We start from the raw sequence: 23,290 nt of genomic DNA, 5'->3' as shown, positions 1-23,290 counted from the left end.
TCGTCCAGACTAGCCCTGAGTTAACATATGTTGCCAATCTTCCTCTTTTTTTCCGCTTGAGAAAGATTAGCCCTGAGCTAACATCTGTGCCAGTCTTCCTCTACTTTGTACGTGGGATGCCTCCAGGGCATGGCCAACAAGTGGAGCAGGTCCGCGCCAGGGATCCGGGCCAGCCAACCCTGGGCCACAGAAGCCAAGCGTGTGGAACTTTAACCACTCAGCCGCAAGACTGGGCATCTTTTAAAGGCTCTTGAACAGGTCAGCATGAAAGAATTAACAAAGCAGATATTATCTTTCAAAGATATTTTAAACTTTTGAATACAAAGTTGTATGGTTAAGGAAAACACAATATCCTTGCCTGTAACAGCTACACACTTCCATAAATTTACAAATACAAAGGAAGAAATCTTTGGAAACTAAGCACACTTACTAAAATAGTTTAGTTGTGTTGTTTTGTTTTGGATGGACTGAATTGTTTTCAAAATTAACTTGACTTTCCTCTTCCTGGAGTGATGATAATATAAATAATGATTCTCTTTGGCTCACCATGTACAATCCTACTTTTCTCAAAGTAATGCTAGACTAATTATTAGTGAGGTGAGTTCATTACTGCTGAAAATAACCTAGATTATGTCTCTCTTAAACACATCCACATAAGGTCTTACAAAATAAAACTACAAATCCAATCCAATTTTAAATCTAAGGGACTATTCCAATTCTTTGTCATACTATTTGTTGCCATCAAATGTTAACTGAAATACACGATACATCCGCCAAGACTCAAAAGAAGACAAAATGTTGTTGCTATAGAAGTTGACCATATGTTCCTAACTGCTATCATCACTTTAGCATACTCATTAATTACAGTAAATTCTGTCTATTGTATCCTATTACAGGAACTGGGATACAGAGATGAACTGGGATAAAGAGACAAATCAGATTCGATAAAACTACAAATAAACCTTCTTTACATTATCAAAACATATCAAAATACGAGATTTTGCAGAACTGACAGTTTTCACTGGAGTAAGATTTACTGATTTATTACCTTAGATTTAGATTGAAAGTACAATCAGATTATTCTCTCTCTCCATCAAAAAACCAATGTTTCATTTACTGGTGCTGAGATCCCAAGAGGAAACTCAGAAAGTGACTTTACTCTTGCCTCTTACTTCAGTTTAGTCATTTTAAGCTGGATAATTTTTTTAATGTACAAACTTATACATGTCTCAGTTTGAACATTGCTCCTGAAAATGGAATTGTGTTTAATGTCCACAATTATTAAAGTTGAACACAAGTCCCTGGGGGAACGGGGAAGATGGTTGCAGTTCTTAACTGGAGTTACTCCCTGCCTGCAGCCTGACCAGTTGCTCAGCATTACCTAGAAGCATTAATGGACTGTTTGTTCAGTAGCACCGAAGAAAAAATCGGCTGTCTCCTGATGTCTTTTCATAACACCCTGCTGTGCCTGAGGTGTGATTTGGCAATATATGTTCAATTGACATTTTACTGAACAAAATTTAATTACCTATCTCTAATGTAAAAAGAGAAAGGCTGGGAAAACAACTATTTGGTCTTAATTGCAATGTACATTTAACCCCTCAATGGCTATGTAACTTAAACTTTTTGAACCTTAATATATTTTCCAAGAAGGAAAACAAATAGCGTAAATTCTGGTAGTAGTAGCAAACCGTAATCAACAGGCACTTCTAAAATCTTTCATCAAAATACGACAGGCCTCTTTAAATTCTATTCCTAATTCTCTTGAGAGATGCTATAAGAAATCACATCAGAAAGGCACTACAATGAGAAGTAACCACTTCTAAGGTGAAATGTGACCATGTTTCTATGACAATTTCAAAGAAAGTAAACACTGACTGTAGTTACTGGGAAAACAAAACATATCCACCCAAGAAGTTTAATGCTATTAATACAGCTGAGTCATACCTTAGAAGGAGCACCCCCCAACTGAAGCCACCACGGCATGCTCACAGCACCCCTTTATAATAAAGGCTGGCCAGCTCTGTAGTACAATCAGGTTGTTTTTCCAAAAGTCACCCATAAGTTGGTTATTTGAAACTTTTAACACATATTTCAACAGGCAAAGGAAAAGTCTATAAATGCTGATTAATTCCCAGGCCAATCTAAGGAAGCCTATTTAACTTATAATGTGCCTAAAATTGTTATTTTTCAATCATAACTGTCTCTATAAAAAAATACTTTCAGAGCTGCAACTTAACATCATCTATTCCATCACTCCCCTAGAATAATACATATTCCCATCCCCCAGGTACTTTCCTCTATATATCCATCTAAAAGAGAATACAACCCTTCACAAACTCAACCGTCTGCAGGGCATGGGAGAAGAGGGCCCAGCGTAAAACAACAGATGTGCTCTCCATATACTGACAACAAGCAGAACATCTGCCAAATTGCTCTGCCTTTTCAAAAACAGTGCAGGCCTCACAAAATGACGACAGATAGGAAAGTTTGCAATCCCTTGCTAGAGTCACCCACCTCCAGGTGTTCTGAATTGGGGAGGAGCAGGGAGGAGTTTACCCCAGAAGCCTTGGGGCCCACGATTCAGACTCTTCTGCCCCTCTCTTCTATGTTCGTGTTGTTTCTAACCTAGAAAGTATTCATGGACTGTGGGCCTCCTGTACCTGAGAATCAGCATAAGAGCACAAGTTCTGGAGTCAAGTAGACACAGGTATGAATCCTGACCCCACGTTGAATCGGTAGGTCTTTGTGCCTCCCTTGTCTACTTCAGAGGGTTTGCTATGAGGATTAAGAGATATAATGTATGGAAACTTCTAGTTTAGTACCTGATTCATAGTAAGCAGCACTTCATAAAAGTGAATAAAATTCCCCTGGCCCCTCTGAGGAGAGCCATAATTTTGATTTGGGTCAACAGGTACCCAAAGCACATCTTTGAGATTGTGGTTCAGAAACCCACTGTGCCAGCCAGCCCCACAATGAACAGGACAGAATGACAAAGGCCATGACACAAAAATAACAAGACAGGACATATATAACCCCAAAGCCATTATGTTAGCTGCCTCGGCGCAGGTCTCAGCACCTCATTCCCAACTCCTGTCTTCATCCCACACAGCTGTGTGCATGAGATCCATGTGATAATTTCTTCTAGAGAATTCATACTTAAGTAAAATCAAAAGGAAATGGAAAAAAACTGAATCCTTCATATGTTACATATAATGGAAGAAAACACAACTGCTATTTTAAAAACATGTGCAGGGCTGGCCCCATGGCCAAGTGGTTAAGGTCACACACTCCACTTCAGTGGCCCAAGGCTTTGCCAGTTTGGATCCTGGGCGTGGACCTAGTACAGCTCATCAGGCCATGCTGAGGCAGCGTCCCACACAGCACAACCAGAAGGACCCACAACTAGAATGTACAACTATATACTGGGGGGCCTTGGGGAGAAGAGAATAAAAGAAGAAGATTGGCAACAGATGTCAGCTCAAATGCCAATCTTAAAAAAAAAAAATGTGTATCTCAATCCCCATCATCTAGTACAGGGACTAAGCTACACCGCTTTCTATTTTCAGAACATTACAGAGTTATAGAGCTATAAATTAGAATCTAAAATGTTAAATATTTTAAACATGTAAGTTTGATATCAAGTACCAGATACATAAATGGTCTAATTTCTTAAGTAGAAATATTCAAAGGTACAATAGTACATACTTGTTAGATGGTACCAATCTCGCATGTAACTAACTTGTCATTTTAAACCACAAGTCATCAAGAAGCAATTAAGATGGAGTCTATTGCAATATTGTGGTATACAAAAATGCACTAACCAAAAAACGCACAACATTTATCAATGTCAATGCTGTCAAAAACAATCACAGAAAAACATAGAGAAAAAACGGTCAGAGTAAAAAGAACCTAGTTTAATTTTCACATTAAATTTTTTAAAATTTAGGACTGGGCATAGAAGGGAAGAAACACAATCATAGTAAAAAGAAGACTTTCCGAAGATGTGTAAAGATAAATGTTGTCATTGTTTTCATCAGCTGAGAAGGAAATTAACTAAACACATGTTTTCACAAATTAGTGAGGGCAAATTTACTGAAAACATTCCTTTTATTAATATACGAGAGAGTCTGTTTTCTGGCATGACAGAGGAACACACTATTCTGATTTATCTAATACTCAAGTTAATAGAGAATTAGCAGTCAAATAATTAGAATAGAAACAATACCCTAAAATGAGCTGAAAATAATTTCATATTTGATGCTTCATAATCTTTCAGTGGCTCAGAGTTATGATCATGAATATCAATTATTACTGTAGTAAGGCTATTTGGAACAGCATTTAATAGTTTGGTTAATGTAATATGTACTAAAGCCTTTCTTTTTTGTGTATATTTCTACGCCAAATAAAAAGAACTCTTGGCAAAACTATGAAGAATATATTTTTCTCTCAATACAGAACATGTGCTACATATTTCTTATATGATCTAGACATTTTTTAGGAACTCTCATTTTTAGTAAGCTAAAGTGAACAAACTATGGGGCAGCAGATTTAAGACAGAAAGGTCCTTGATCTCTGAGAGGGAGTGAAAGAGAGCCCACTACCTGCCTCCTTCCCCACTAGAAGGGAATGAAGGCCTCTGGGAATAGACCCCAAGGACCGATGCCCACTGTGACCTACCAGGTTATCCTTGAAGATTAACTGACCTATCACAGTGACCTTAAACAACCTTCTAGGCGTCAAAAATGTCTGGAGCAAATCTGAAGATAAGAGCCCTGTAAAACTCTAGCCAAATTTTATTATATAAATCAGGAGCATCAGTAGTTCACTATAGACACGTATAGAGACTTAAGAATATATATACACGGAATATTTATGGAAGGATACACAAGAAAGTGTTAACAGCTATGGTAGTAGACTATGTATACAAGAGTGTGGAGTGGCTAGGAATCTTCTTTTCATACTCCTTTGCGACATTTGTTTTTATCATATGCATATATTACTTTTCCAATAAAATCTAATTTAAAATAATAATAATAATTCAGTTCATTTTCTAGCATCTTTAATTTTAAAGGTCATTTATTAAACACTTATTTTACTATTAAATAGGGAAAAGATCAAGTTGATACTCTGATGCCTCCCTCCTTTTTTGTCACAAAAAGAACTTCAAAACAAGCACCATTAGTCAGCAAGGACTCTTCTGAGAACATAAACCAGCACATAGTACAATTTAAAAGTTGCAGATTTAGCTGCAAGAATTTGTATATTTCTTACACTCGTTCCTTTTATTTTTTACAACACTACAGAGCCCACTGCTTTTTATAATGGTATATTTTAAACTCTCTTTAGATGCCTGTTTTCACACACAGAGGACCACATGTAGTTATCAGTATCTTAGAATCCAAAATATATGTTTCCTAATTGTGAGCTTTTTTTTTTAAGTTTCTAAACAATAGGCTTTCTGACCTGTGGGTTACAAGGGAAAAAAAAGGATCATTTGCTTTTTATCCAAATTCACACCCAGAATTGAACACTTCTTTTCACATAATCTGAAAGTCACAAAATAACAGAAACTACTACAAGTCATTTGCAATTACCACCCACTCTTCTTTCAATATAGAAATCTCCCTCTCTGTTGGTTGTAAACTTCCATGTATCAGTGTTGGGGAAAAGCCTAGACCATACTTGGAGCGAGCTGGATAGATGTACTGTGAGAGCAGTCTACCCACACTGGAGGAGGGAGCTCCAATTTAGAGCTTGAGAAAGAGACATGCATTCTGCAGTGGTTACACAGCTTAAACCTGAACAAGGGTTTTGAATGTATTAGCACAGCAAGTAAGTTCCAAGTCCATCTTTCATTATCATCTTTGGCTTCTCTTTTATATACAAGTAGTTTCATACTGACTGCTCTACCAAAATCGATTTTAATCTCATATGCATATCATTCACATGCATTTATGCTGAAAGGCCCTTTTCCAAAGCTTGTGGGAGGGTTCTGACTTCCAGGAAACCTTACTCCGAAGTCATGCACCCGAAAGATGAAATCTTCAACCGGAAACAAGCCCCAAGTGGAAGGAAAACAGAAAGAGATAAGGGAGAGGCAAGCCTAATAAATTTCTTGCCAAATGAATGGAGGGAAACCCTGGCCGGTAGTTGAGCGGTCAGGAAGCGTTTTCCTTGGATGCGGTGGTAACCACAGGGACACGAGACTACATTTAGGGGACTGACTGCTTTTGGGTCGCGCTTTCTGCAGCACAAAAACTCACGGCTCCACTATCGCTTTTCACTTTGCCACAGGGTCCAGTGAAAACTGCCTATCTGCCGAGAAAGTTCACGCTTCTTGGGATTTTGAGGTCGTTTAAGTCTGGACAGTTTTTGGGTTTGGGGTTGTTTTTTTTTTTTTTCACTTGAGGGTAAACTCTGCATTTCCGCTACTGTGCGGGAAAAGCTAACCTTTCACAGGAGAGGGGTGCACAACCACCCCGTGGGTCTGATTTATACTGAGTCCTCCCTTCCTCCTTTCATCAAAGGTTTAATGAAGCTCTCAGAGAAAATGAGGAAAACATCCATCAGAACGCAAAGTCGCAGAGCGGAACTTTTCCTCCGCTGTCAGGGAAAAAAAGTCACTTCTGCTTCTCAGGGCCAAGAGCTGAGTCTGGGAACCTCCGGATGAGGAAGGGAGGTTTGGTAACGAAGGAGGTGGGAGAAAACAATGCCGAGCCTGCGATGCCTCCCGACGCCGTACATCCTGCCCCGGCCCCCGACCCACCCAGCGCCCACGCCCACGCCCACGCTCCGGGGCGGCGCGGCCTCCCTTACCTTGATGATGCTGCTGCGCCGGGGGGTCGCCCGCGCCGCCTCCAGGAGGCCGGCCTCGCTGTCCGCCGGGGGCCCTGCAGCGCCGGGCAGTGCGACCCCGCTGCGACGGTCCCTCCCTCGGCCCCCAGGGGCCGCCGCCACGCCGTCCCCGGAGGCGGCGTCCGGGCCCGCTCGAGGGTCGTCTTCGCCCCCGGCTGCGTCGGCCGGCGCGGGACCCTCCCTGCCGGCCGCGCCCTCGGCCATGGCCCGGCGCGTTTCGGGCTCCCCGGAGGGAGACGGCACGCCCGGCAGCTGAGCCCGGCCACTGGGCAAGGGTGCGCTCACGCACTGGGAGGTGGCCCCGCCAGACTTTGTTTCACCGCCCGGCGGCGGCGGCGGAGGCAACTTTCTGGAGAGGAGACATCGCTCGGGTAGAGACGTCCGCGGCTTTGGTCCAGGAGACCGCCAGTCCGCGGGGGGATGGCGGCAGGGATGGAGAGGAGATGTGAGCGGGAAGGAGAAGGAGAGGCGAAAAGGAGAGGGAGGTGTCCGAAGTGTGATGCAAACGCCCGCTCTGCGCCAGACAAAGGGCACCGGCGCCTGGTCGGGCCCAGGCCGGGACGCGCAAGGCCGGAGAGGGGCCGGAGCCCGGCGACCGCGGCCGCGGCCCGGCGCACCCGCCACCTGCCCGCGGACTGCAGCGCAGCGGCCCCAGGAAGTGCGGCGGCGGCGGCCTCCGCTCCGCTCTGTTGTGACAGGGAGGGAAGACTTGTTTTGACAGCCCGTGGGGATTGGCAGGCGTCTGGGCCTCTTAGGAGCCTCGCCTCGCCGAGCGGGGGTCGGCCCGACCAATCCCCACTGAGGAGGGGTGTGCCCGAGCGCGAAGAATGGAATGTGGTCTGTAACTGGGAGCCGGCCCAGCCGGGCTCGTGTACTCGAGCGAGGTGGGGAGCGCGCGCGCGCGTGTGCGCACCCGCAGGCGCTCCGTGTATATTTTGGGAAGTTTAGATGTTCGAAATGAGCCTGAAGATGCAACAAAATCCAGGGGTGGGGGAAGGAAAGCTTGCAAAGCAAAAGCAATTTCGAGGAAAGAGGGTGTTGAGTATTAATACCAAAGCGTTTGAGGCGACAGAGTGCAGCTTTGCTCCATCGGGGGTTAATTGCAGGCTCTCACGCCAACCCTTAGAAGTTAAGTCCATGCAGAGATAAAGCAGGGTTTACTGGAACCCTGGAACTGAATAACTTGCTTTAGGTTCCATGAAAAGATCTTCAGTTCACTCTGCAATGTAAATAAATATTACAAGGAAAGGAAATCAGATAAAAGAGGTGACAGTAATAGGAAACTGAACCCACCGTATCCCTTTGGAGAGCTGACTCCTAACAAACCACAGATATGATGGAAGTTGGCTAAATACAAGGTCAGGTGGGGGGTTTAGTTTCTATCCTAAAAGATCCCTATTTGAAAATGGTTCCACCTCCTTTGTCTAGATAATGCTGTATAAACATATTTTGCTCATTTCCAGCAAGCTAGCAACCAAGAAGAAACACATCTTTGGATGATGTGCATTGTCACTGAAATTAACCCCACAATGCTCAGATAGATGCAAATGATGGCTCTGAGTTTCCCTGGTAGGGACAGAAGACTTGACATTTTAATTTAAAGGGGTTTTTAATCTTAGAATCTATATTAAATATCATTTATAACGTTAAATTATATTTTAATTATTAATAATTTGTGTGTGTGTGTGTGTGTGTGTGTGAGGAAGAATAGCCCTGAGCTAACATCTGTTGCCAATCATTGTCTTTTTGCTTGAGGAAGATTGTCTCTGAGCTAACATCTGTGGCAATTCTTCCTCTATTTTATGTGAGATGCCACCACAGCGTGGCTTGATGAGCAGTGCATAGGTCTGCGCCCAGGATCAGGGACTGTGAACCCCAAGCCGCTGAAGCTGAGCCCGTGAACTTAACCACTATGCCACGGGGCGGGCACCTAATTATTGATAATTTAACAGATATGTTATTTTTTCCTTTGGCCAAGAACATGAGAAATTCTTCAGCTTTTAGGCCCAGAATTTGTTAAAATCTCAGAATTTGAGAGATGCAAGGAGATTTAGGGATCATCTAGGGCAGCCCTTTAATTTTACAGATAAGATGAAAGCCCAGGGAGCATTAGTTTCTTGTCTCATAGGTAGCATAGGAGCTGAAATTAGAATCTGCCACTTAACTCCTCCAGTAATCTCTTCACTACTTTATCTGGCTCCTCGGGGCCTGCAAGCAGCCAGAACTGGAGGAGGCCCTTGGCGGGGGTGGGGGGGGGGGGGGGGGTTGTTGTTCAGACTTGACATTTACCAACTTTTAGGGAAGACTGAAAAGGCTGTACTTTACCTTTTCTTTAAATATAAATGCAGCCCAGCAAGGAATGTCCTGTAATTAGTAACCTCTGGTTTTACAACCAACACCACCCTCTAGTGAGATTCTGAGAACTGCATGCATAATAGCAAATGCTTTTTTCTTTCTTCCTGATATGTAAAAGACAGGAGAGGAAACCCAATTCAGTTTTCTTTTCAACTGATCTGCCTTTATAACCCACAGACTGGAAGAAGGAAGTAAAAGGGCCCCAGACTTAAAACATGCCCTTCATCTGCTTTAGTTCAGGGAATTCTCAACTATCTTGTATAGGAACTATTTTTACTTGCTATGCTCACAAACACAACCTATTTTAGCTTATCATTTTTTTCTTTGATATTCAACTATTACTGTGGTTTCCTTCTGTCTTCTACAGTTGCTTTCAGGGATTCATTTTTCTTTGTTACCCTAACAAAAAGTCCGTCTTGGGTTGTCCTCTGAGAAATGTAAAACTGCATTTATCTCACTCAATGTCTCGTCCTACAGCATTAATATCATTTACAAGGATTTCCCATCCTACAGGTTTGTATACCATTCTGATAATAATAATAATGTTTTTCTTTTTTTTTTTTTTTTGAGGAAGATTAGCCCTGAGCTAACATCTGCCACCAATCCTCCTCTTTCTGCTGAGGAAGACTGGCCCTGAGCTCACATCCATGCCCATCTTCCTCTACTTTATATGTGGGACGCATACATGGCGTGGCGTGCCAAGCAGTGCATAGGTCTGCACCCAGGATCTGAACTGGTGAACCCCAGGCCACCAAAGCAGAATGACTGAACTTAACTGCTGGGCCGGCCTCAATAATTTGTTTTCTAAAGTATTAAAATTAGTGTCACCTTACTTACATTTAAGGGCAGTGATCTTAAAAAAAAAAAAAGAAAGAAAGAAAAGAAACCAGAAAGTACAGCATATAGTGTCCCAAATTTTTTAAGTTTCAATTGATGATGTCCAGTTGGACTCTTCTCTTCTCTCCCTTAGCAGCCTTCTCTCTCACTCTCATGTACAGGCACAAATGCACACACACGTACATGCTCAGTCTCTCTCTTACACACACACACCTCTGAATCCCTTGCTCTGAGTGTCTATTCCTAAAGGCTATTGTCTAACTCATTCTACTTTGAGAAAATATTTCGATCCTGATCTTGCAAGTCTGTCATACTGTTGTCTTCTAGCATAAGTGCCGAAGGTTTCTCCTGATACTCATACTTGCAGGTAAAAAAACCTGAACCCTCCATTGAACCTGCTCCTACCTGGGGACAGATTCCACTCTGTGGCCCCACTCCCGAGACTAAGAGAAAGGTTTAGCCAGATTTGATTAAGTCAGCAGCCACAGGCACATTCATAATCCTCCATTAACAACCCCCATTTTCCAAATTACTATCACCCACAGTTCCCGCCTCCCACCCTTTCACCAAGTCACCCGGCAATCACTTGATTGACAGATTGGAAGTTGAGAGGTGCAGGGGGAAGGGATGTGAAGAAGAGTAATGAATTGGCAATTCAAATGTCACCACCTCAGAAAGGCCTTCTCTGACCACAAATCTCAACTTGTTCCTTCAACCCCACACAGATACCACGTTGCACATATTATTCTGTTTTGTTTTCTCGTAGGATTTTATCACTGTGAATAAACTATCCTGTCCATGGAATTGTCTACTTATATCTTCTGTCATACTGACCCCCTATCTCTGTCCCACTGAAGTGAAAAACATAATCTCCATGTGCATAGAGACTTTGTCTATTTTGTACATTGCTGTATGTCCAGCTCCCACAACCGCACCTGATACAGAGTAGGTGCTCAGTAAATGTTTATGGACAGAATCTTCACCTTTGCAGTCCTCTGACTGAACAAAACAACTATTTCTGATAAAGAAAAATGGCTCTGTCACTTCCCACACAATAGAACTTCTCATCCTCAAGGATCCTAGAATTCCATCTGACAGATAAAAATGGCAAGCAATAAGATATATTGGAGAATATGAGGAAGCCATTTGGTATAAACCTAATTCAGCCTAATTCGGCCTGACCTTGTCTTTCCAAAAGGGCCTGACCATGGCCGTTGAGCATGCATTGTATATCTGCTTTAGATATTCCCTATGGCAAGAACAAAGGCCCTTGAGATAAAGGTGCAACTTCCCTCCCCCTCCCAACGTTGGCATTTCTTTAAGGATTAAGCATCTTTCCTTAGGCTAGAAACTGATTGCTGCACTCACCTGTGACCGCCCAGCTCGAGACAATAGACTTGCCTCCTGCTACGCCCACCAAGGTAGTAGACCCACTACCTGCTGTGTCCATCAAGCACTGTGCCAACAGGGCAATCTTGTGACTATTGTGGGAGGGACATTTCAAGCATATGTGAAACGTCCTGCTTGGGGGTATATAACCACTCTGTACACCTCACTTCTTTGGTGCCCTTTCTTCCTTTGGGAAGAAAGGCCCCGGGCCATGGTCCTCAGATTTCAGCTCAGAATAAACTCACCCAAATTTTCATTTATAGATTGGTTATGGATTGTTTTCGTCGACACATCCTAGGGTAGAAATCAGAGCAGATCCAAAGCAAGCCACTGCAAAATTAGAAGGATGCTTATAAATTGGAGTGACTTGAAATCTAGAATTAGACTGAAAGACAAGTGATAGGAAACTAGCCAGATGCAGCAAACCTGAGAATACCTAGCCTAGAATCAAAGACCAGATATGTCAACGTAGTCCTTGCAGCCCAGGGAAGTCACTCCAGAATGCAGAGCCTAAAAAAACAACCCAGGGAGAATATTAAGATTTTCTACTTACTACCAGGAATTCAGAGATGGGGAAGAGAACTCATTCTGGTAACTGCTTGCTATGTATCAGATAAGCCTCTATGAAGTATTCTGATCTCCACTTTACAGATAAGCAAACTAAGGATCAAAAGAGTCAAAAGCTTGCTCAGAGTCAGAACCAACAGGGAGTGATGGAACCAGGATTTCAGTCCTAGTCAGAGACTTTGAAGCTTGTGTTCTTCCTGCTACACGAGGCTCATGGGGTTCAAGTCCAGTGACGGTCCTGTAGACTAAATCTATTCTGAAAAACCACTCCTTCAGATATGGGACCACTCACATTAGCCACAATGACCTCTTCTCTCAACATCTGCAGTACCTCTATGTCATCAAGATGGAGTATGAGGCTGACTGATTTATCAGTGGGTGAGGAAACACATTTATCCTCTCACCCACATATATGTAAGAGAGAATATTTTTATATTAAGAACCCATTCTCCTGATAAGTTCAAAGATGCTTTGAACATGAGCACAGCATTTTCAGCAGTCACATATACCTTTATATTCACCCATAGCACGCCTGGATATCCACTGTAATCATTTCAATTTGCTAGTTCAAGAGAACAGAATTTGCAGAATAATCTGTAGTATAAATATTATAGTAGAGTAAATATATACAAAGTCAATAAAAGAAAAGCAAAACTTAAATATATACTCTCTTAAAATCAGAGGTTTTTTTTTTTCTTGAAAGGTATTCCTTTGTCCCTTATATTAGCAATTAAGTAGGAAATTTCAGTAACTAAAACATAAAAGTCAACTAATTTTATTTCCAAGTACAAGTAAACTCCATTCCAGGATAATGGTCCTACAAAAATGAAAAGTTACAAATTGTTTAGATCCAGATTCACCAGTCTAATAACTCTTCAAAGTACTTGAAAGGCAAGAAATTTAAGAAATCTCTAATCACGGCCAATGTTCTTCAATGTCTGATGGATGCTTCTTCTTTCAGGTGTTGTGAAACCTATAAGATCGCAGGAGAACACAATGCCCAGGGGTCTGTCCATTAACACTGCCCTCTCAGGAATCACCCGATGTAGACTCTGAGGCTAGGATACACTATCGGGAGCCCCAGGCCAGTCATCTGGGAACAGTCTGTATGTGCAGGGCAAATGTCTTTTAAAAATAGACAGTGTTGATTTACTTTCTATGTATTAACTTACTTTGACATGGATCCTGGAGTTGGGGTTTATGTCATGATTATGCTCCCCACTGATGCAGAAGCCACAGAGGCATTGAAGACTAGTACCCCTGGAATAGCCCCCAGGAAAGCTTGTTTCTCTTCTTTCTCTATTTTGTTTGATGGCCTGGGTCTTTTCCAGGTATAAAGTTATAATATAAACCTCTTCAAATCATACTCCCGATGCCTGACACTTGCGATACAGGAGGGAATATGGGGTAGGTTCCACCTCTTCTTCTCCAACCCATGTAAATACCCCATTCTAATTCATCTGCCTGTGGTGGGGGGGGTTTCCTCCTATTTATGCCAAGACATGAAGTTTATTAATGCTTTTTAGCATCCTAGGACCCATTGGGAGAAAATACTGAATCTCATTTCTTTCTCTAAGGCACTCCTTTCCTGTGGTCATGATGTATTACTCTTATACCTATCTTGTTAACCTTATTGATATGCCTTTGTTGCAATCTACCTCAAATCTTTTGAGAGGAAGAAGCAGAGTGCAATATTTAAATAAACACAAAATCATAATGCATGTTCTAAATTAAAACAGAAGATAAGAGTAAAGTATGGTCTCTTTTGTAAGCCCTTTTTAGTGCCTAGCAAGTTTTCAGGTTTATAGTTCTTTCATTAAGCATAACACGAGTTTATCTGCTTTACAAAAGGAGGAGTTATAAAAAGTGAGTCCTTTCTTTTAAAAAAAAAGAAATTTATTTGAGGCCAAATGTCTAATGAAAGCCGGATTGCTAGCGCTTGCTGTGTCATTAACCCCTGTGAGAATCCCACCCTCCCTGACTCACCATGGATACAGCTGCCTCTACCCTTAGCCCACAGTGGAGGAGCACCAGCTGTGGAACTGCACTTGGGACTCCTGCCATTCTCTGTTCTCCATAAAATGTACTGGTGAAACTGTTCAGATAATGTCACATTGTTTTTGAAAGATTAAGGGGAAAAAAGCATGTTGCAGGAATCATCTGAAATATTAAGGAGAAGCAAAGGATTGAAATTTAATTTAAACTGTAAAGTGAGATAATAAATGTCAACGAAAACAATCCATAACCAATCTATAAATGAAAATTTGGGTGAGTTTATTCTGAGCTGAAATCTGAGGACCATGGCCCAGGGCCTTTCTTCCCAAAGGAAGAAAGGGCACCAAAGAAGTGAGGTGTACAGAGTGGTTATATACCCCCAAGCAGGACGTTTCACATATGCTTGAAATGTCCCTCCCACAATAGTCACAAGATTGCCCTGTTGGCACAGTGTTTGATGGACACAGCAGGTAGTGGGTCTGCCATCTTGGTGGGCGTAGCAGGAGGCAAGTCTATTGTCTCGAGCTGGGCGGTCACAGGTGAGTGCAGCAATCAGTTTCTAGCCTAAGGAAAGATGCTTAATCCTTAAAGAAATGCCAACGTTGGGAGGGGGAGGGAAGTTGCACCTTTATCTCAAGGGCCTTTGTTCTTGCCATAGGGAATATCTAAAGCAGATATACAATGCATGCTCAACGGCCATGGTCAGGCCCTTTTGGAAAGACAAGGTCAGGCCGAATTAGGCTGAATTAGGTTTATACCAAATGGCTTCCTCATATTCTCCAATATATCCTATTGCTTGCCATTTTTATTTGTCATAAACAACAAATATAATAAAATACTACATTTAGTTTAATGTGAAGCTATAGAGCTTTCTTTAAACTTCCTCATTGCCAAATGGGATTTTAATAACTAAACTGAGAGCTGCAGATATAATTTATTTGGAAGATTCTTTATGAGCAAATACTTAAACTTTAGGCAAAAAGTACTTAACACTATTATTTTTGACTATCATTTCTAAAGGAAGGAATATTTTTCTGATTTTTAATAATTACAGTTATCATCAACATACTGCTGTGAATTCTAAACTTCAGAAAAATAAAATATGTGGACAAAATAGAGCCTTACCCTTCCATCTACTTAATTTTTCCTATCTTTAAAATATGGATTAAAATGGTTTTTTTCGTTTTCTGAAAATGTAAACAATGGTCTGTGATTTGTGACTGAAACTACATTAAACTCAAAAGGAGTATCTCTTCCCTGTACACCCAGTGGATGAGAAAAACAGCATTGATTTAATTACAAAAAAAGGATTTTCTCTTATTTCTCATCTTAATTCTCCACACTCACCAATCATTAATAACATTCACCAGTATGATCACATAGAAATACTTCATTAACACTCTGTCAGGAAGCAGATCTTCCTACTCTGGGAGATGTTCGCTGATCTTCTCTGTGGGAAGGTTATACATTCTCATCCCATTGACAACAGGCTCAGCCATGTGACTTGCTTTGGCCAATGAAACATGAGTGGAAGAACCCCTTCTAAAGAGAAGCTTTAAGAGCCAGCACATACTTAACAACGATCTCATTTTCCCCGCCACCAGATTAACTGTTCACCAGACTGAGGCTAGATCTTGAGTGAAAATTGCATGGAGCAGAGCTGAAGTCAATCTACAATGGACATGTAACGTGAGCAAAAAAACAATCTTTGTTGTAAGCTCGTCAGATCTGGGGGTCATTTGGAACTGTAGTAGAACCTAGCCTCTCCTGACTAATACAGACATGTAAGTTTATGCCTCCAACGGGCAATCACTGCTCCAGAGCTGCCCCTTGGGCTGGCTGAGATTTTGTCAGGTCTGTATCTCGGCTCTTCCTGCCCAATCCTGCTCTTCCCCCTTCCCTCTACATATATTTCTTTCTTTCCAATAAACCTTTTGCACCTCTAACTCCACAGGCTTCTCAGAGAAACCAATCAGGATATTATAGATGTTATCCTCATTATATCATCTGCTTTAATAACATTTTTTCCCAGAACCATTGTCTATTGACTTTGTTTACTTAAAGTACAAATCTGACTCCCCACTATGAAGCTTTATTGGCTACTCAGTGCCAGCTGAATAGGGCCCAGGCTCTTTGGCATATGTGGCCATGGCTCCTATCTATATCGCTGGCTTCCTTTTCTGGCTACTCCACTTCTCTTCCTTCCTACTCTAGGACTATCTGGCTACTTGAAGTTCACTGAATACCACATGCTGTTTCATGCTGTCACACTTTGGTTACATGAAATGTCTTTCCCACACCTCTCTTCACTAAACTAACCATCATTCTTTCTTCAAAATTCAGTTCAGACATCATCTTTTCCGTGAAGCCTTCCCAAAACCCAGACATTTTGTACCTACTGTACTATATTGATACTTCTTTTTAAGTGTGTCTGCCTCCTGCTTTAGACTGTAAAATTTCAGGCCTAACTCATTTTTTGGTACACTAAGAACTTAACCCAATGATGATATAAAACAGGCATTCAATAAATGTTCCTTAAACTATTGAACTAGAGCAGTGGTCCTGTAGGGGGGTGGTAAGAAAATATTAGGACTTATATCTAAATTGAACAAGAAGTAAATCAATCTTTGCCAACGTTTAATATGCAGGTTCTACTGGCACCATCACTTGATCCCTATGTCAGAGAAGGAGGTATTTTAAGGGGAGATTGGGAGTTCCAGAACATGGAGAATTTGACATGGCCAACTTAGCCTGATACGTGAACCCAGTTAAATACATCTAAAAATTACATTGTGTAGTTTAAACTAACCTAACTCAAAATGGATGAATGGCTTAAAAAATTCCTGGAAAAAATCATGAATTAAAGAAATTCCAGGGGGCTGGCCCCGTGGCCAAGTGGTTAAGTTTGTGCGCTCCGCTGCAGGTGGCCCAGTGTTTCGTTGGTTTGAATCCTGGGCGCGGACATGGCACTGCTCATCAAACCACGCTGAGGCAGCGTCCCACATGCCATCTAGAAGGCCCACAACGAAAAATATACAACTATGTACCAGGGGGCTTTGGGGAGAAAGAGGAAAAAATAAAATCTTTAAAAAAAAAAAAAAGAAATTCCAGTGAACATTGCAAAAATGGCAGAGCTGACCCTTCTCCTTTTCCTGTACAATGACATCACTGGCCATATTATGAGGTAAAAACAATGACAATATATCTGACAAGAAGTCAAGAAAAAAAATTTGACTTTTTATTATGTGGATGTACACCCACTTCTAAAAATAACAGAAGGCCCTAAATGGATATTGTATCTTAAGACAATAGCTAACGGTAGTATGAAGCAATGACCATTAGCAAAACAATTTAAAGTAATGTTTGCTTCACCTTTTAAAAATTCTTTTGTGTGTTTTATGATGTGCATAAATACTAGTAGAGTGAAACACATATATAATAGATAAACAAATAAATATAGATGCTGGAAATCCTCAAAAACCAGTAAAAGTGTACAAAGTGTTGAGACCCCTGCAGAAGAGTGAGGTCCTCAGGGTATACTCATACTTTATTAGGTAAAGAAGGTAGAGAAAGCATTCACTGAATATGTTGAGAATGACAGGAGTTTCTTTACAATGAATTAAGCTATGGGGAAAGGATGGAAGGGAAATTAATGGTGGAATCACAGGAAAGGAAGCATGAAGAAGAGTCTAGGAAAGCAAATAGGAACAAAGCAAAAGCTTCATGAAGAGAAACTGGTCTGTTCTGCTAGGAATCAGCACAGCATTCAAGCCATTAGAACAATTCACATTTGTCAAGGTATTTCCCAAGGCATTCTCCCACAATGGACAGCCATTGCTCATGTCCATTGTTCCCAAGGGAAAAAAGAATAAGTTAAAGGAAATGTGGCATTTTGAGTTCATAATCAAATAAGCTATACCCAAATTAAGTTAATAAATCCAGTGGGTCAAAGTAACTAGTACCCTAAAAAAAACTAAATTAAACTGAGTTTTTCCTGTGACTATATTTGTATTATAAACAAAGTACTTAAGTTAATCAACTTTTTCCTATTCTTATGAATGTGGGTTTTGTCCTAGGACTTTTGCATGCATTATCTCAATTAACCTTCACAATAGCCAGAAGTAGTAGATGTTATCATCCTTATCCGTACTTGGGGAGTGAAAAGCACAGGTTATATAACTCCCTCCAGGGCACACGGCAGTCAGAATCCAAAGCCCCACCACCACTGAAACACCATATTATAATACTGCCTGTCAAAACTTGACATTACCCAAGCTTATCAACAGATGACTGTCAATGAAGCTCTCCACATGCTTGAATGATGGCTTTGAATTTTAGTTGCTTATAAAATTTCTCAGTGCTTCAAGGAGACCCAACCTTAAACAGATCCAGATATACAATGTGAGGGCAAATGCAAATCAAAATAAGAGGCTTAATTCTCCCCACTGAAAATAAGGGAAGAGACTTCTCCCCCTTTCCTGTCTTTCAGAATTTCCTCTCTTCTTTGGAAATGTATGCAAATCTTTATAATGGCTAAAAAAGCCACTTGCCAGTCTCACAACTCAGGAATATGTCCTCAAGAACCATCTTTTTGAAATGCAAACATCAAGGCAGATGGCCCCAGTTTCATCAAGCCTAACTTGCATGGTTGCCTTGTTCCCTTTGGAAAATTACCTCCTGTTATAAACGTATGAAAAATTTGTTTTTCCTCTGGATAAAGCCAATAAGATGGTCCCCCAAATTACCAGCTAAAATTAAGATGAACTATGTGTGATATAATTGGTTGTATCTGCTTGCCTATATAAGGGGGTGAGTCCTTTCTGTCTCTGCAACATCTTTGTGGATTGCCTGTGATGCACACGACAGGTTTCCTGTTCATTCAATAATGAAACTGTTTCCTGTCTCTTTAACCTTTGTGGAGAGGTTTTCAGGGTTAGGCAAAGCTTTTGTTTTCCAATTATATTTCCCTAATGAAAACCAATATGGATATTTTCTTGAGTATGGAAACAACAAAGAACGAACTCATGGAAAGATGTTTTCAAGCCTGCAGTCATTGAATATGACGTGCAATCTGAACTTTCGGTGTCACAATCTTAGGTTACCGAATCTATGCTCTTGATATTCATCCCATCTGCAACTTGTGAGGTGCCCTCTCTAAGAAAAAAGAAGTTTGGATTTTTCCTGGACTTTTCTATCATATTTTCCTTCAACCAAAAGCAAGCAGTAGTAACCTGCTTAATCCTATTGTGGAGAGAAAGTCATTCGATGGCATGAACTCACTTTAGCATATGCTGTGGTGTACGCAAATACCCCTTCAGTACCGAGCCCCTGTTCCACTAGATGCTGAGACTGTGGGTTGTTCTCAGCTGAGTCCCTCTCCAGAAACTGCCCTCAGCCAAAGAAAACCATCTTGTCCAAAGTCAGGTGTCCTCCCTGGGAGCAGCCTGCATCCAATTGATGTGGGGTCAGTAAGCCGAGGAGTAGAAAGAAAGATTTCTTGGACTCTCAAGATCTGCAGTACTGCTCTTTTATTTAGAGAATAGTGTGGAATAGCATGGGGACAGGATCCATGGGCAGTCAGAGCTGCTGCTGCCGGCATGGGGACAGGACCCATGGGCACTCAGGGTGCTGCATGGGGACAGGGCCCACGGGCAGGAGGAGCCGGTGCTGCCACTTCTGCTGCAAACATGGGTGGAGAGAGTAAGGCTAAATTTAAGGCATAGGTACGTGAGCCATCTCTTTACAAGACAAAGGAAAGAACATGTAAAAAAGTTAAAATGGTATCAGTGCAGGTGGGATCTGGCCATTGGGTGGTCCCACAACTTTTAGATAAGAATCAAATCGGATTAAGTAAAGGCCAGAAGCCACCACCCTAAATCAGTTACATGAGGTTGCCAGACAGTAACCAACTTAAGTCCTTGCCTTCCCCATTAAGAGTTTCCAGAGATAAGGCCATCCCGCCTTCTTCCTGGCACAGAGAGGGAGGCACCTCTACAGATGGAGGTTTCACCCACCAATGTAAATGTCTCTCAACAAAGGGCAAGCAAACTCTGCTCCTCAGAGCCTGTTTCTCATCTGCAGTTTTAAAAGTAACCAGACCAAAAATCCTCATCACAATGACTGTAGATGGCTGGATGGGAGTCGGGTGACGCAGGGAAGCCTGGTCTCTAGAGACAACTTTGAAGGTCATCCTAGGATTGCTGAGGACTCGGTTGCAACATCACATCAGCTTCCTTTTCTCAGTCCTGCTTTCCTCACTCCTCTCAGGTGCATTCCTAAGCTCAGGTCCCCAAAAAAGTCCTGCATTTCTCAGAGTGTCAGATTTCTCAAAGTCTGTTTCCTGAGGAACCCAACTTTCAACATTCACCAAGGCAAAAATTTTTCCCAATGTCAAGCAGTTACTGATGTCTGAGAATGTGATAGTAAAGCATGATGAATGGAAATCAGTGTTTACTGATACCATATTATAGTGAAGGAGCTGTATTTAGGCAGGGCTGCCACTGATCATTCAGCACCTTTTTCTGAATTAGAAAATGGCCCTCCCATTGAATGGATGGGGCCCTGTGGCTACATGGTTCTGTGAGTGGAGCAGCAAGGGCTGGATTTCAGCCTACTCCCTCCTTTAGCCAGACACCCTTAGGCATTAAGTAATCTACATAACAGTACATGGTGGCCTGTTTTAGGTACATAAGATCAGAGGGCACCAAGAGAACAACTGCCCACTACTCGAAAACACTGTAGTTGCTGGAGGAGTAAACAAGCAACAATGCAATTCAACAAATGTTTGTACACAGATGTTTGAAACATCATAAATAGGACATTAGGGATATGAAGTTTTGCCAAGATGCCTAAGGGTGTACGAAATATGAATTGAGGCATGTGAAGGAAACCAGAATGTTACCCCAAAATATGCCTCTGACATACTAATTATTTTGAGTTGAAAGAAATTAAGCAGCAGTAAATGTAGAAAAAGCTCCCCCTTTTCTGCCTGCAGGCAGGAAATGAATTTTCCTTTTACTGGAGACAGATTCTTAGTAGCCCAGAGACCAGCACCAGAGGAATCTGCAAACAAACCTTGTTAAACTAACCCTTATCTTCCTAGTTACTTCTTCACCATTTACTATCTCTAGCGCAAACTCCTTTGTTTTGTCACTTCCTCACCAATGTATTGTTTGTCTAAAACATATAAAAGCTTCCCACTCTGTTCACTTCTTCAGGTCTTCACTCTTTTGTGAAGGGTCCCATGTGCATGTAAAAATTCAATAAAGTTTGTGTGCTTTTTCTCCTGCTAATCTGTCTTTGTCAGCTTAATTTTCAGACCCAGCCGGGGACCCTAAGAGAGTCGAGGGAAACTTCTTCCTCCCCTACAGATCAAATCTAAGGAGGAGATAAGAATGGAAAGAGGTTAAAAAACAGAAAAGTTAGGGGCTGGCCAGGTGGCATAGTGGTTAGGTTCTTGAGCTCCACTTCAGCAGCCCAGGGTTTGTGGGCTCAGATTCCGGGCATGGACCTAAACACCACTCACCAAGCCATGTTGTGGTGGAGTCTCACATACAAAACAGAGGAAGATTGGCACAGATGTTAGCTCAGGAACAATCTCCCTCAAGCAAAAAGAGGAAGATTGGCAACAGATGTTAGCTCAGGACCAATCTTCCTCACCAAAAAAAAACCCAAACAAACCAAAAAAACAGCAAAGTTAGCGATAGGAGGTGAGAGCAAGTAAGGGTATGATAAAGGGAGACAAGCCAGGGCAAACAGTGTAGGATAGAGTCTACGAGTGGATGGTATGTTTTGGGTGATCATTCTCGCACTGAAGTCTTGCTGTATGTGTCTTATTTTTGTGTTTGATAGTATTATTTGCTCTTAAGGAAGTATCTGAGAATGTTAAAGGATTCTGCAGGTGAGATGTTCCAAACATAAGGTCTTCCCCTAAAAAGCAACTGGAAACATGTGCATAATTATCAAACCTCACTTGGGTGAATGAATCAAGAAAAAGGTTCTCTGGCAATGACTGTTCTTCACTCTCATGCCAGAAGGAAGAGTAAAATGGTGAGAGGTGGGGAAAAAGTGGAGGGTGAGGTGAGGCTTGTCTGTTCATTTAGTCTTGACAAATAAAAATGGCAAGCAATAGGATATATTGGAGTATATGAGGAAGCCATTTGGTATAAACCTAATTCGGCCTGACTTCCTTTTTTTTCCTCCAAAAGGGCCTGACTGGCTATTGAGCATGCATTGCATATCTGCTTAGACATTTCCTTTGGCCAGAACAAAGGCCCTTGAGATAAAGATGCAACTTCCCCCCGACATTAGCATTTTTCTTTAGGCTAGGAACTGATTGCTGCACTCACCTCCCAGCTCACCTGTGACCACCCAGCTGGAGACAACAGACTGCCACCCTGCTGTGTTCACAGAGACAGAAGACCTACCTGCTATTTCCATCAATCGCTGTGCCGACAGAGCAGTCTCGCGACTATTGTGGGAGGGACATTTCAATCCTATGTGAAACATCCTCTTTGAGGGTATATAACCACCCTTATACCCCCACTTCTTTGGAGTGCTCTGTTCCTTTGTGGAAAGACTCTCCCGGGTTATAATCCTCAGATTTAAGCTCAGAATAAACTCACCCAAATTTTCATTTATAGATTGGATATGGATTATTTTCGTCGACAGTCTCTTATTCTACAAATATTTATTGAGTTCCTACCTTATGCTGCACAGTAAGTTCTATATTGTATATTCTCGCGTCTAAGTAATTGCTCAAAGTAAACAGCATAATCAAATAAACCAATTAATTTTTACAAGGAATTTTCCAATACATTAGATATTGCTCTAGCCTAGACTGTCTCTGTAACAGCCTCTCTAAGTGTAAGTATTATGTTCCCCGTAGAGGAAAAGGAGATCTGAACGGACCTCTTTGCTTCCTTAAGGCAGATTTTCTTTTAAATCCTGTCCTTCATCTCTCCTATTTCAAATATCCAACCATCATAGAGAAAAAGAAAGCACCTAATAGTCCTCCAAAATACAATAGGTTAATAGACCTAGGAACAAGAAATAAATGAAATGGAAGCAGAGGCATCTTCCAAACACGTCTTTTCATTCTGTTTTATCTGCCAAGTTAAGTCACTCCCTGGTCTGGGCTCTCTCTGCACCTGGCAACTCTTCTACTGCTACACTTAGCACATGGAGTATATAAACTTTCTATTTACTTAGCTCTTTCTCCCACTAGACCACGGGCTGCTGGCAAGCAAGAACCAGGTCTTAATCCTTGGTACATCCCCTGCCTTCGAGT

At 41.7% G+C, this 23,290-nt stretch overlaps 1 protein-coding gene across 3 annotated transcripts in view; it reads right to left on the bottom strand.

The window, feature by feature from the left end:
- Window positions 1-23,290, bottom strand: part of PLCL1 (phospholipase C like 1 (inactive)) — a 328,998-nt gene that overhangs the window by 303,402 nt on the left and 2,306 nt on the right. For 2 of the 3 annotated variants that reach the window (XM_014845974.3, XM_070508295.1), the window contains exon 1: window positions 6,820-7,558. The exons of the other annotated variant lie outside the window; for it this stretch is intronic. In XM_014845974.3, coding sequence (XP_014701460.1) covers window positions 6,820-7,062 — 243 coding nt within the window. In that variant the 5' untranslated portion in view covers window positions 7,063-7,558. Of the gene's footprint in view, window positions 1-6,819; window positions 7,559-23,290 lie in introns of those variants that run through there. 3 annotated transcript variants of the gene reach the window in all.

This window comes from Equus asinus, chromosome 4 (assembly GCF_041296235.1).
Source record: "Equus asinus isolate D_3611 breed Donkey chromosome 4, EquAss-T2T_v2, whole genome shotgun sequence".
NCBI classification, from domain to species: domain Eukaryota; kingdom Metazoa; phylum Chordata; class Mammalia; order Perissodactyla; family Equidae; genus Equus; species Equus asinus.
This window is presented reverse-complemented; position numbering and strand designations above follow the sequence as displayed.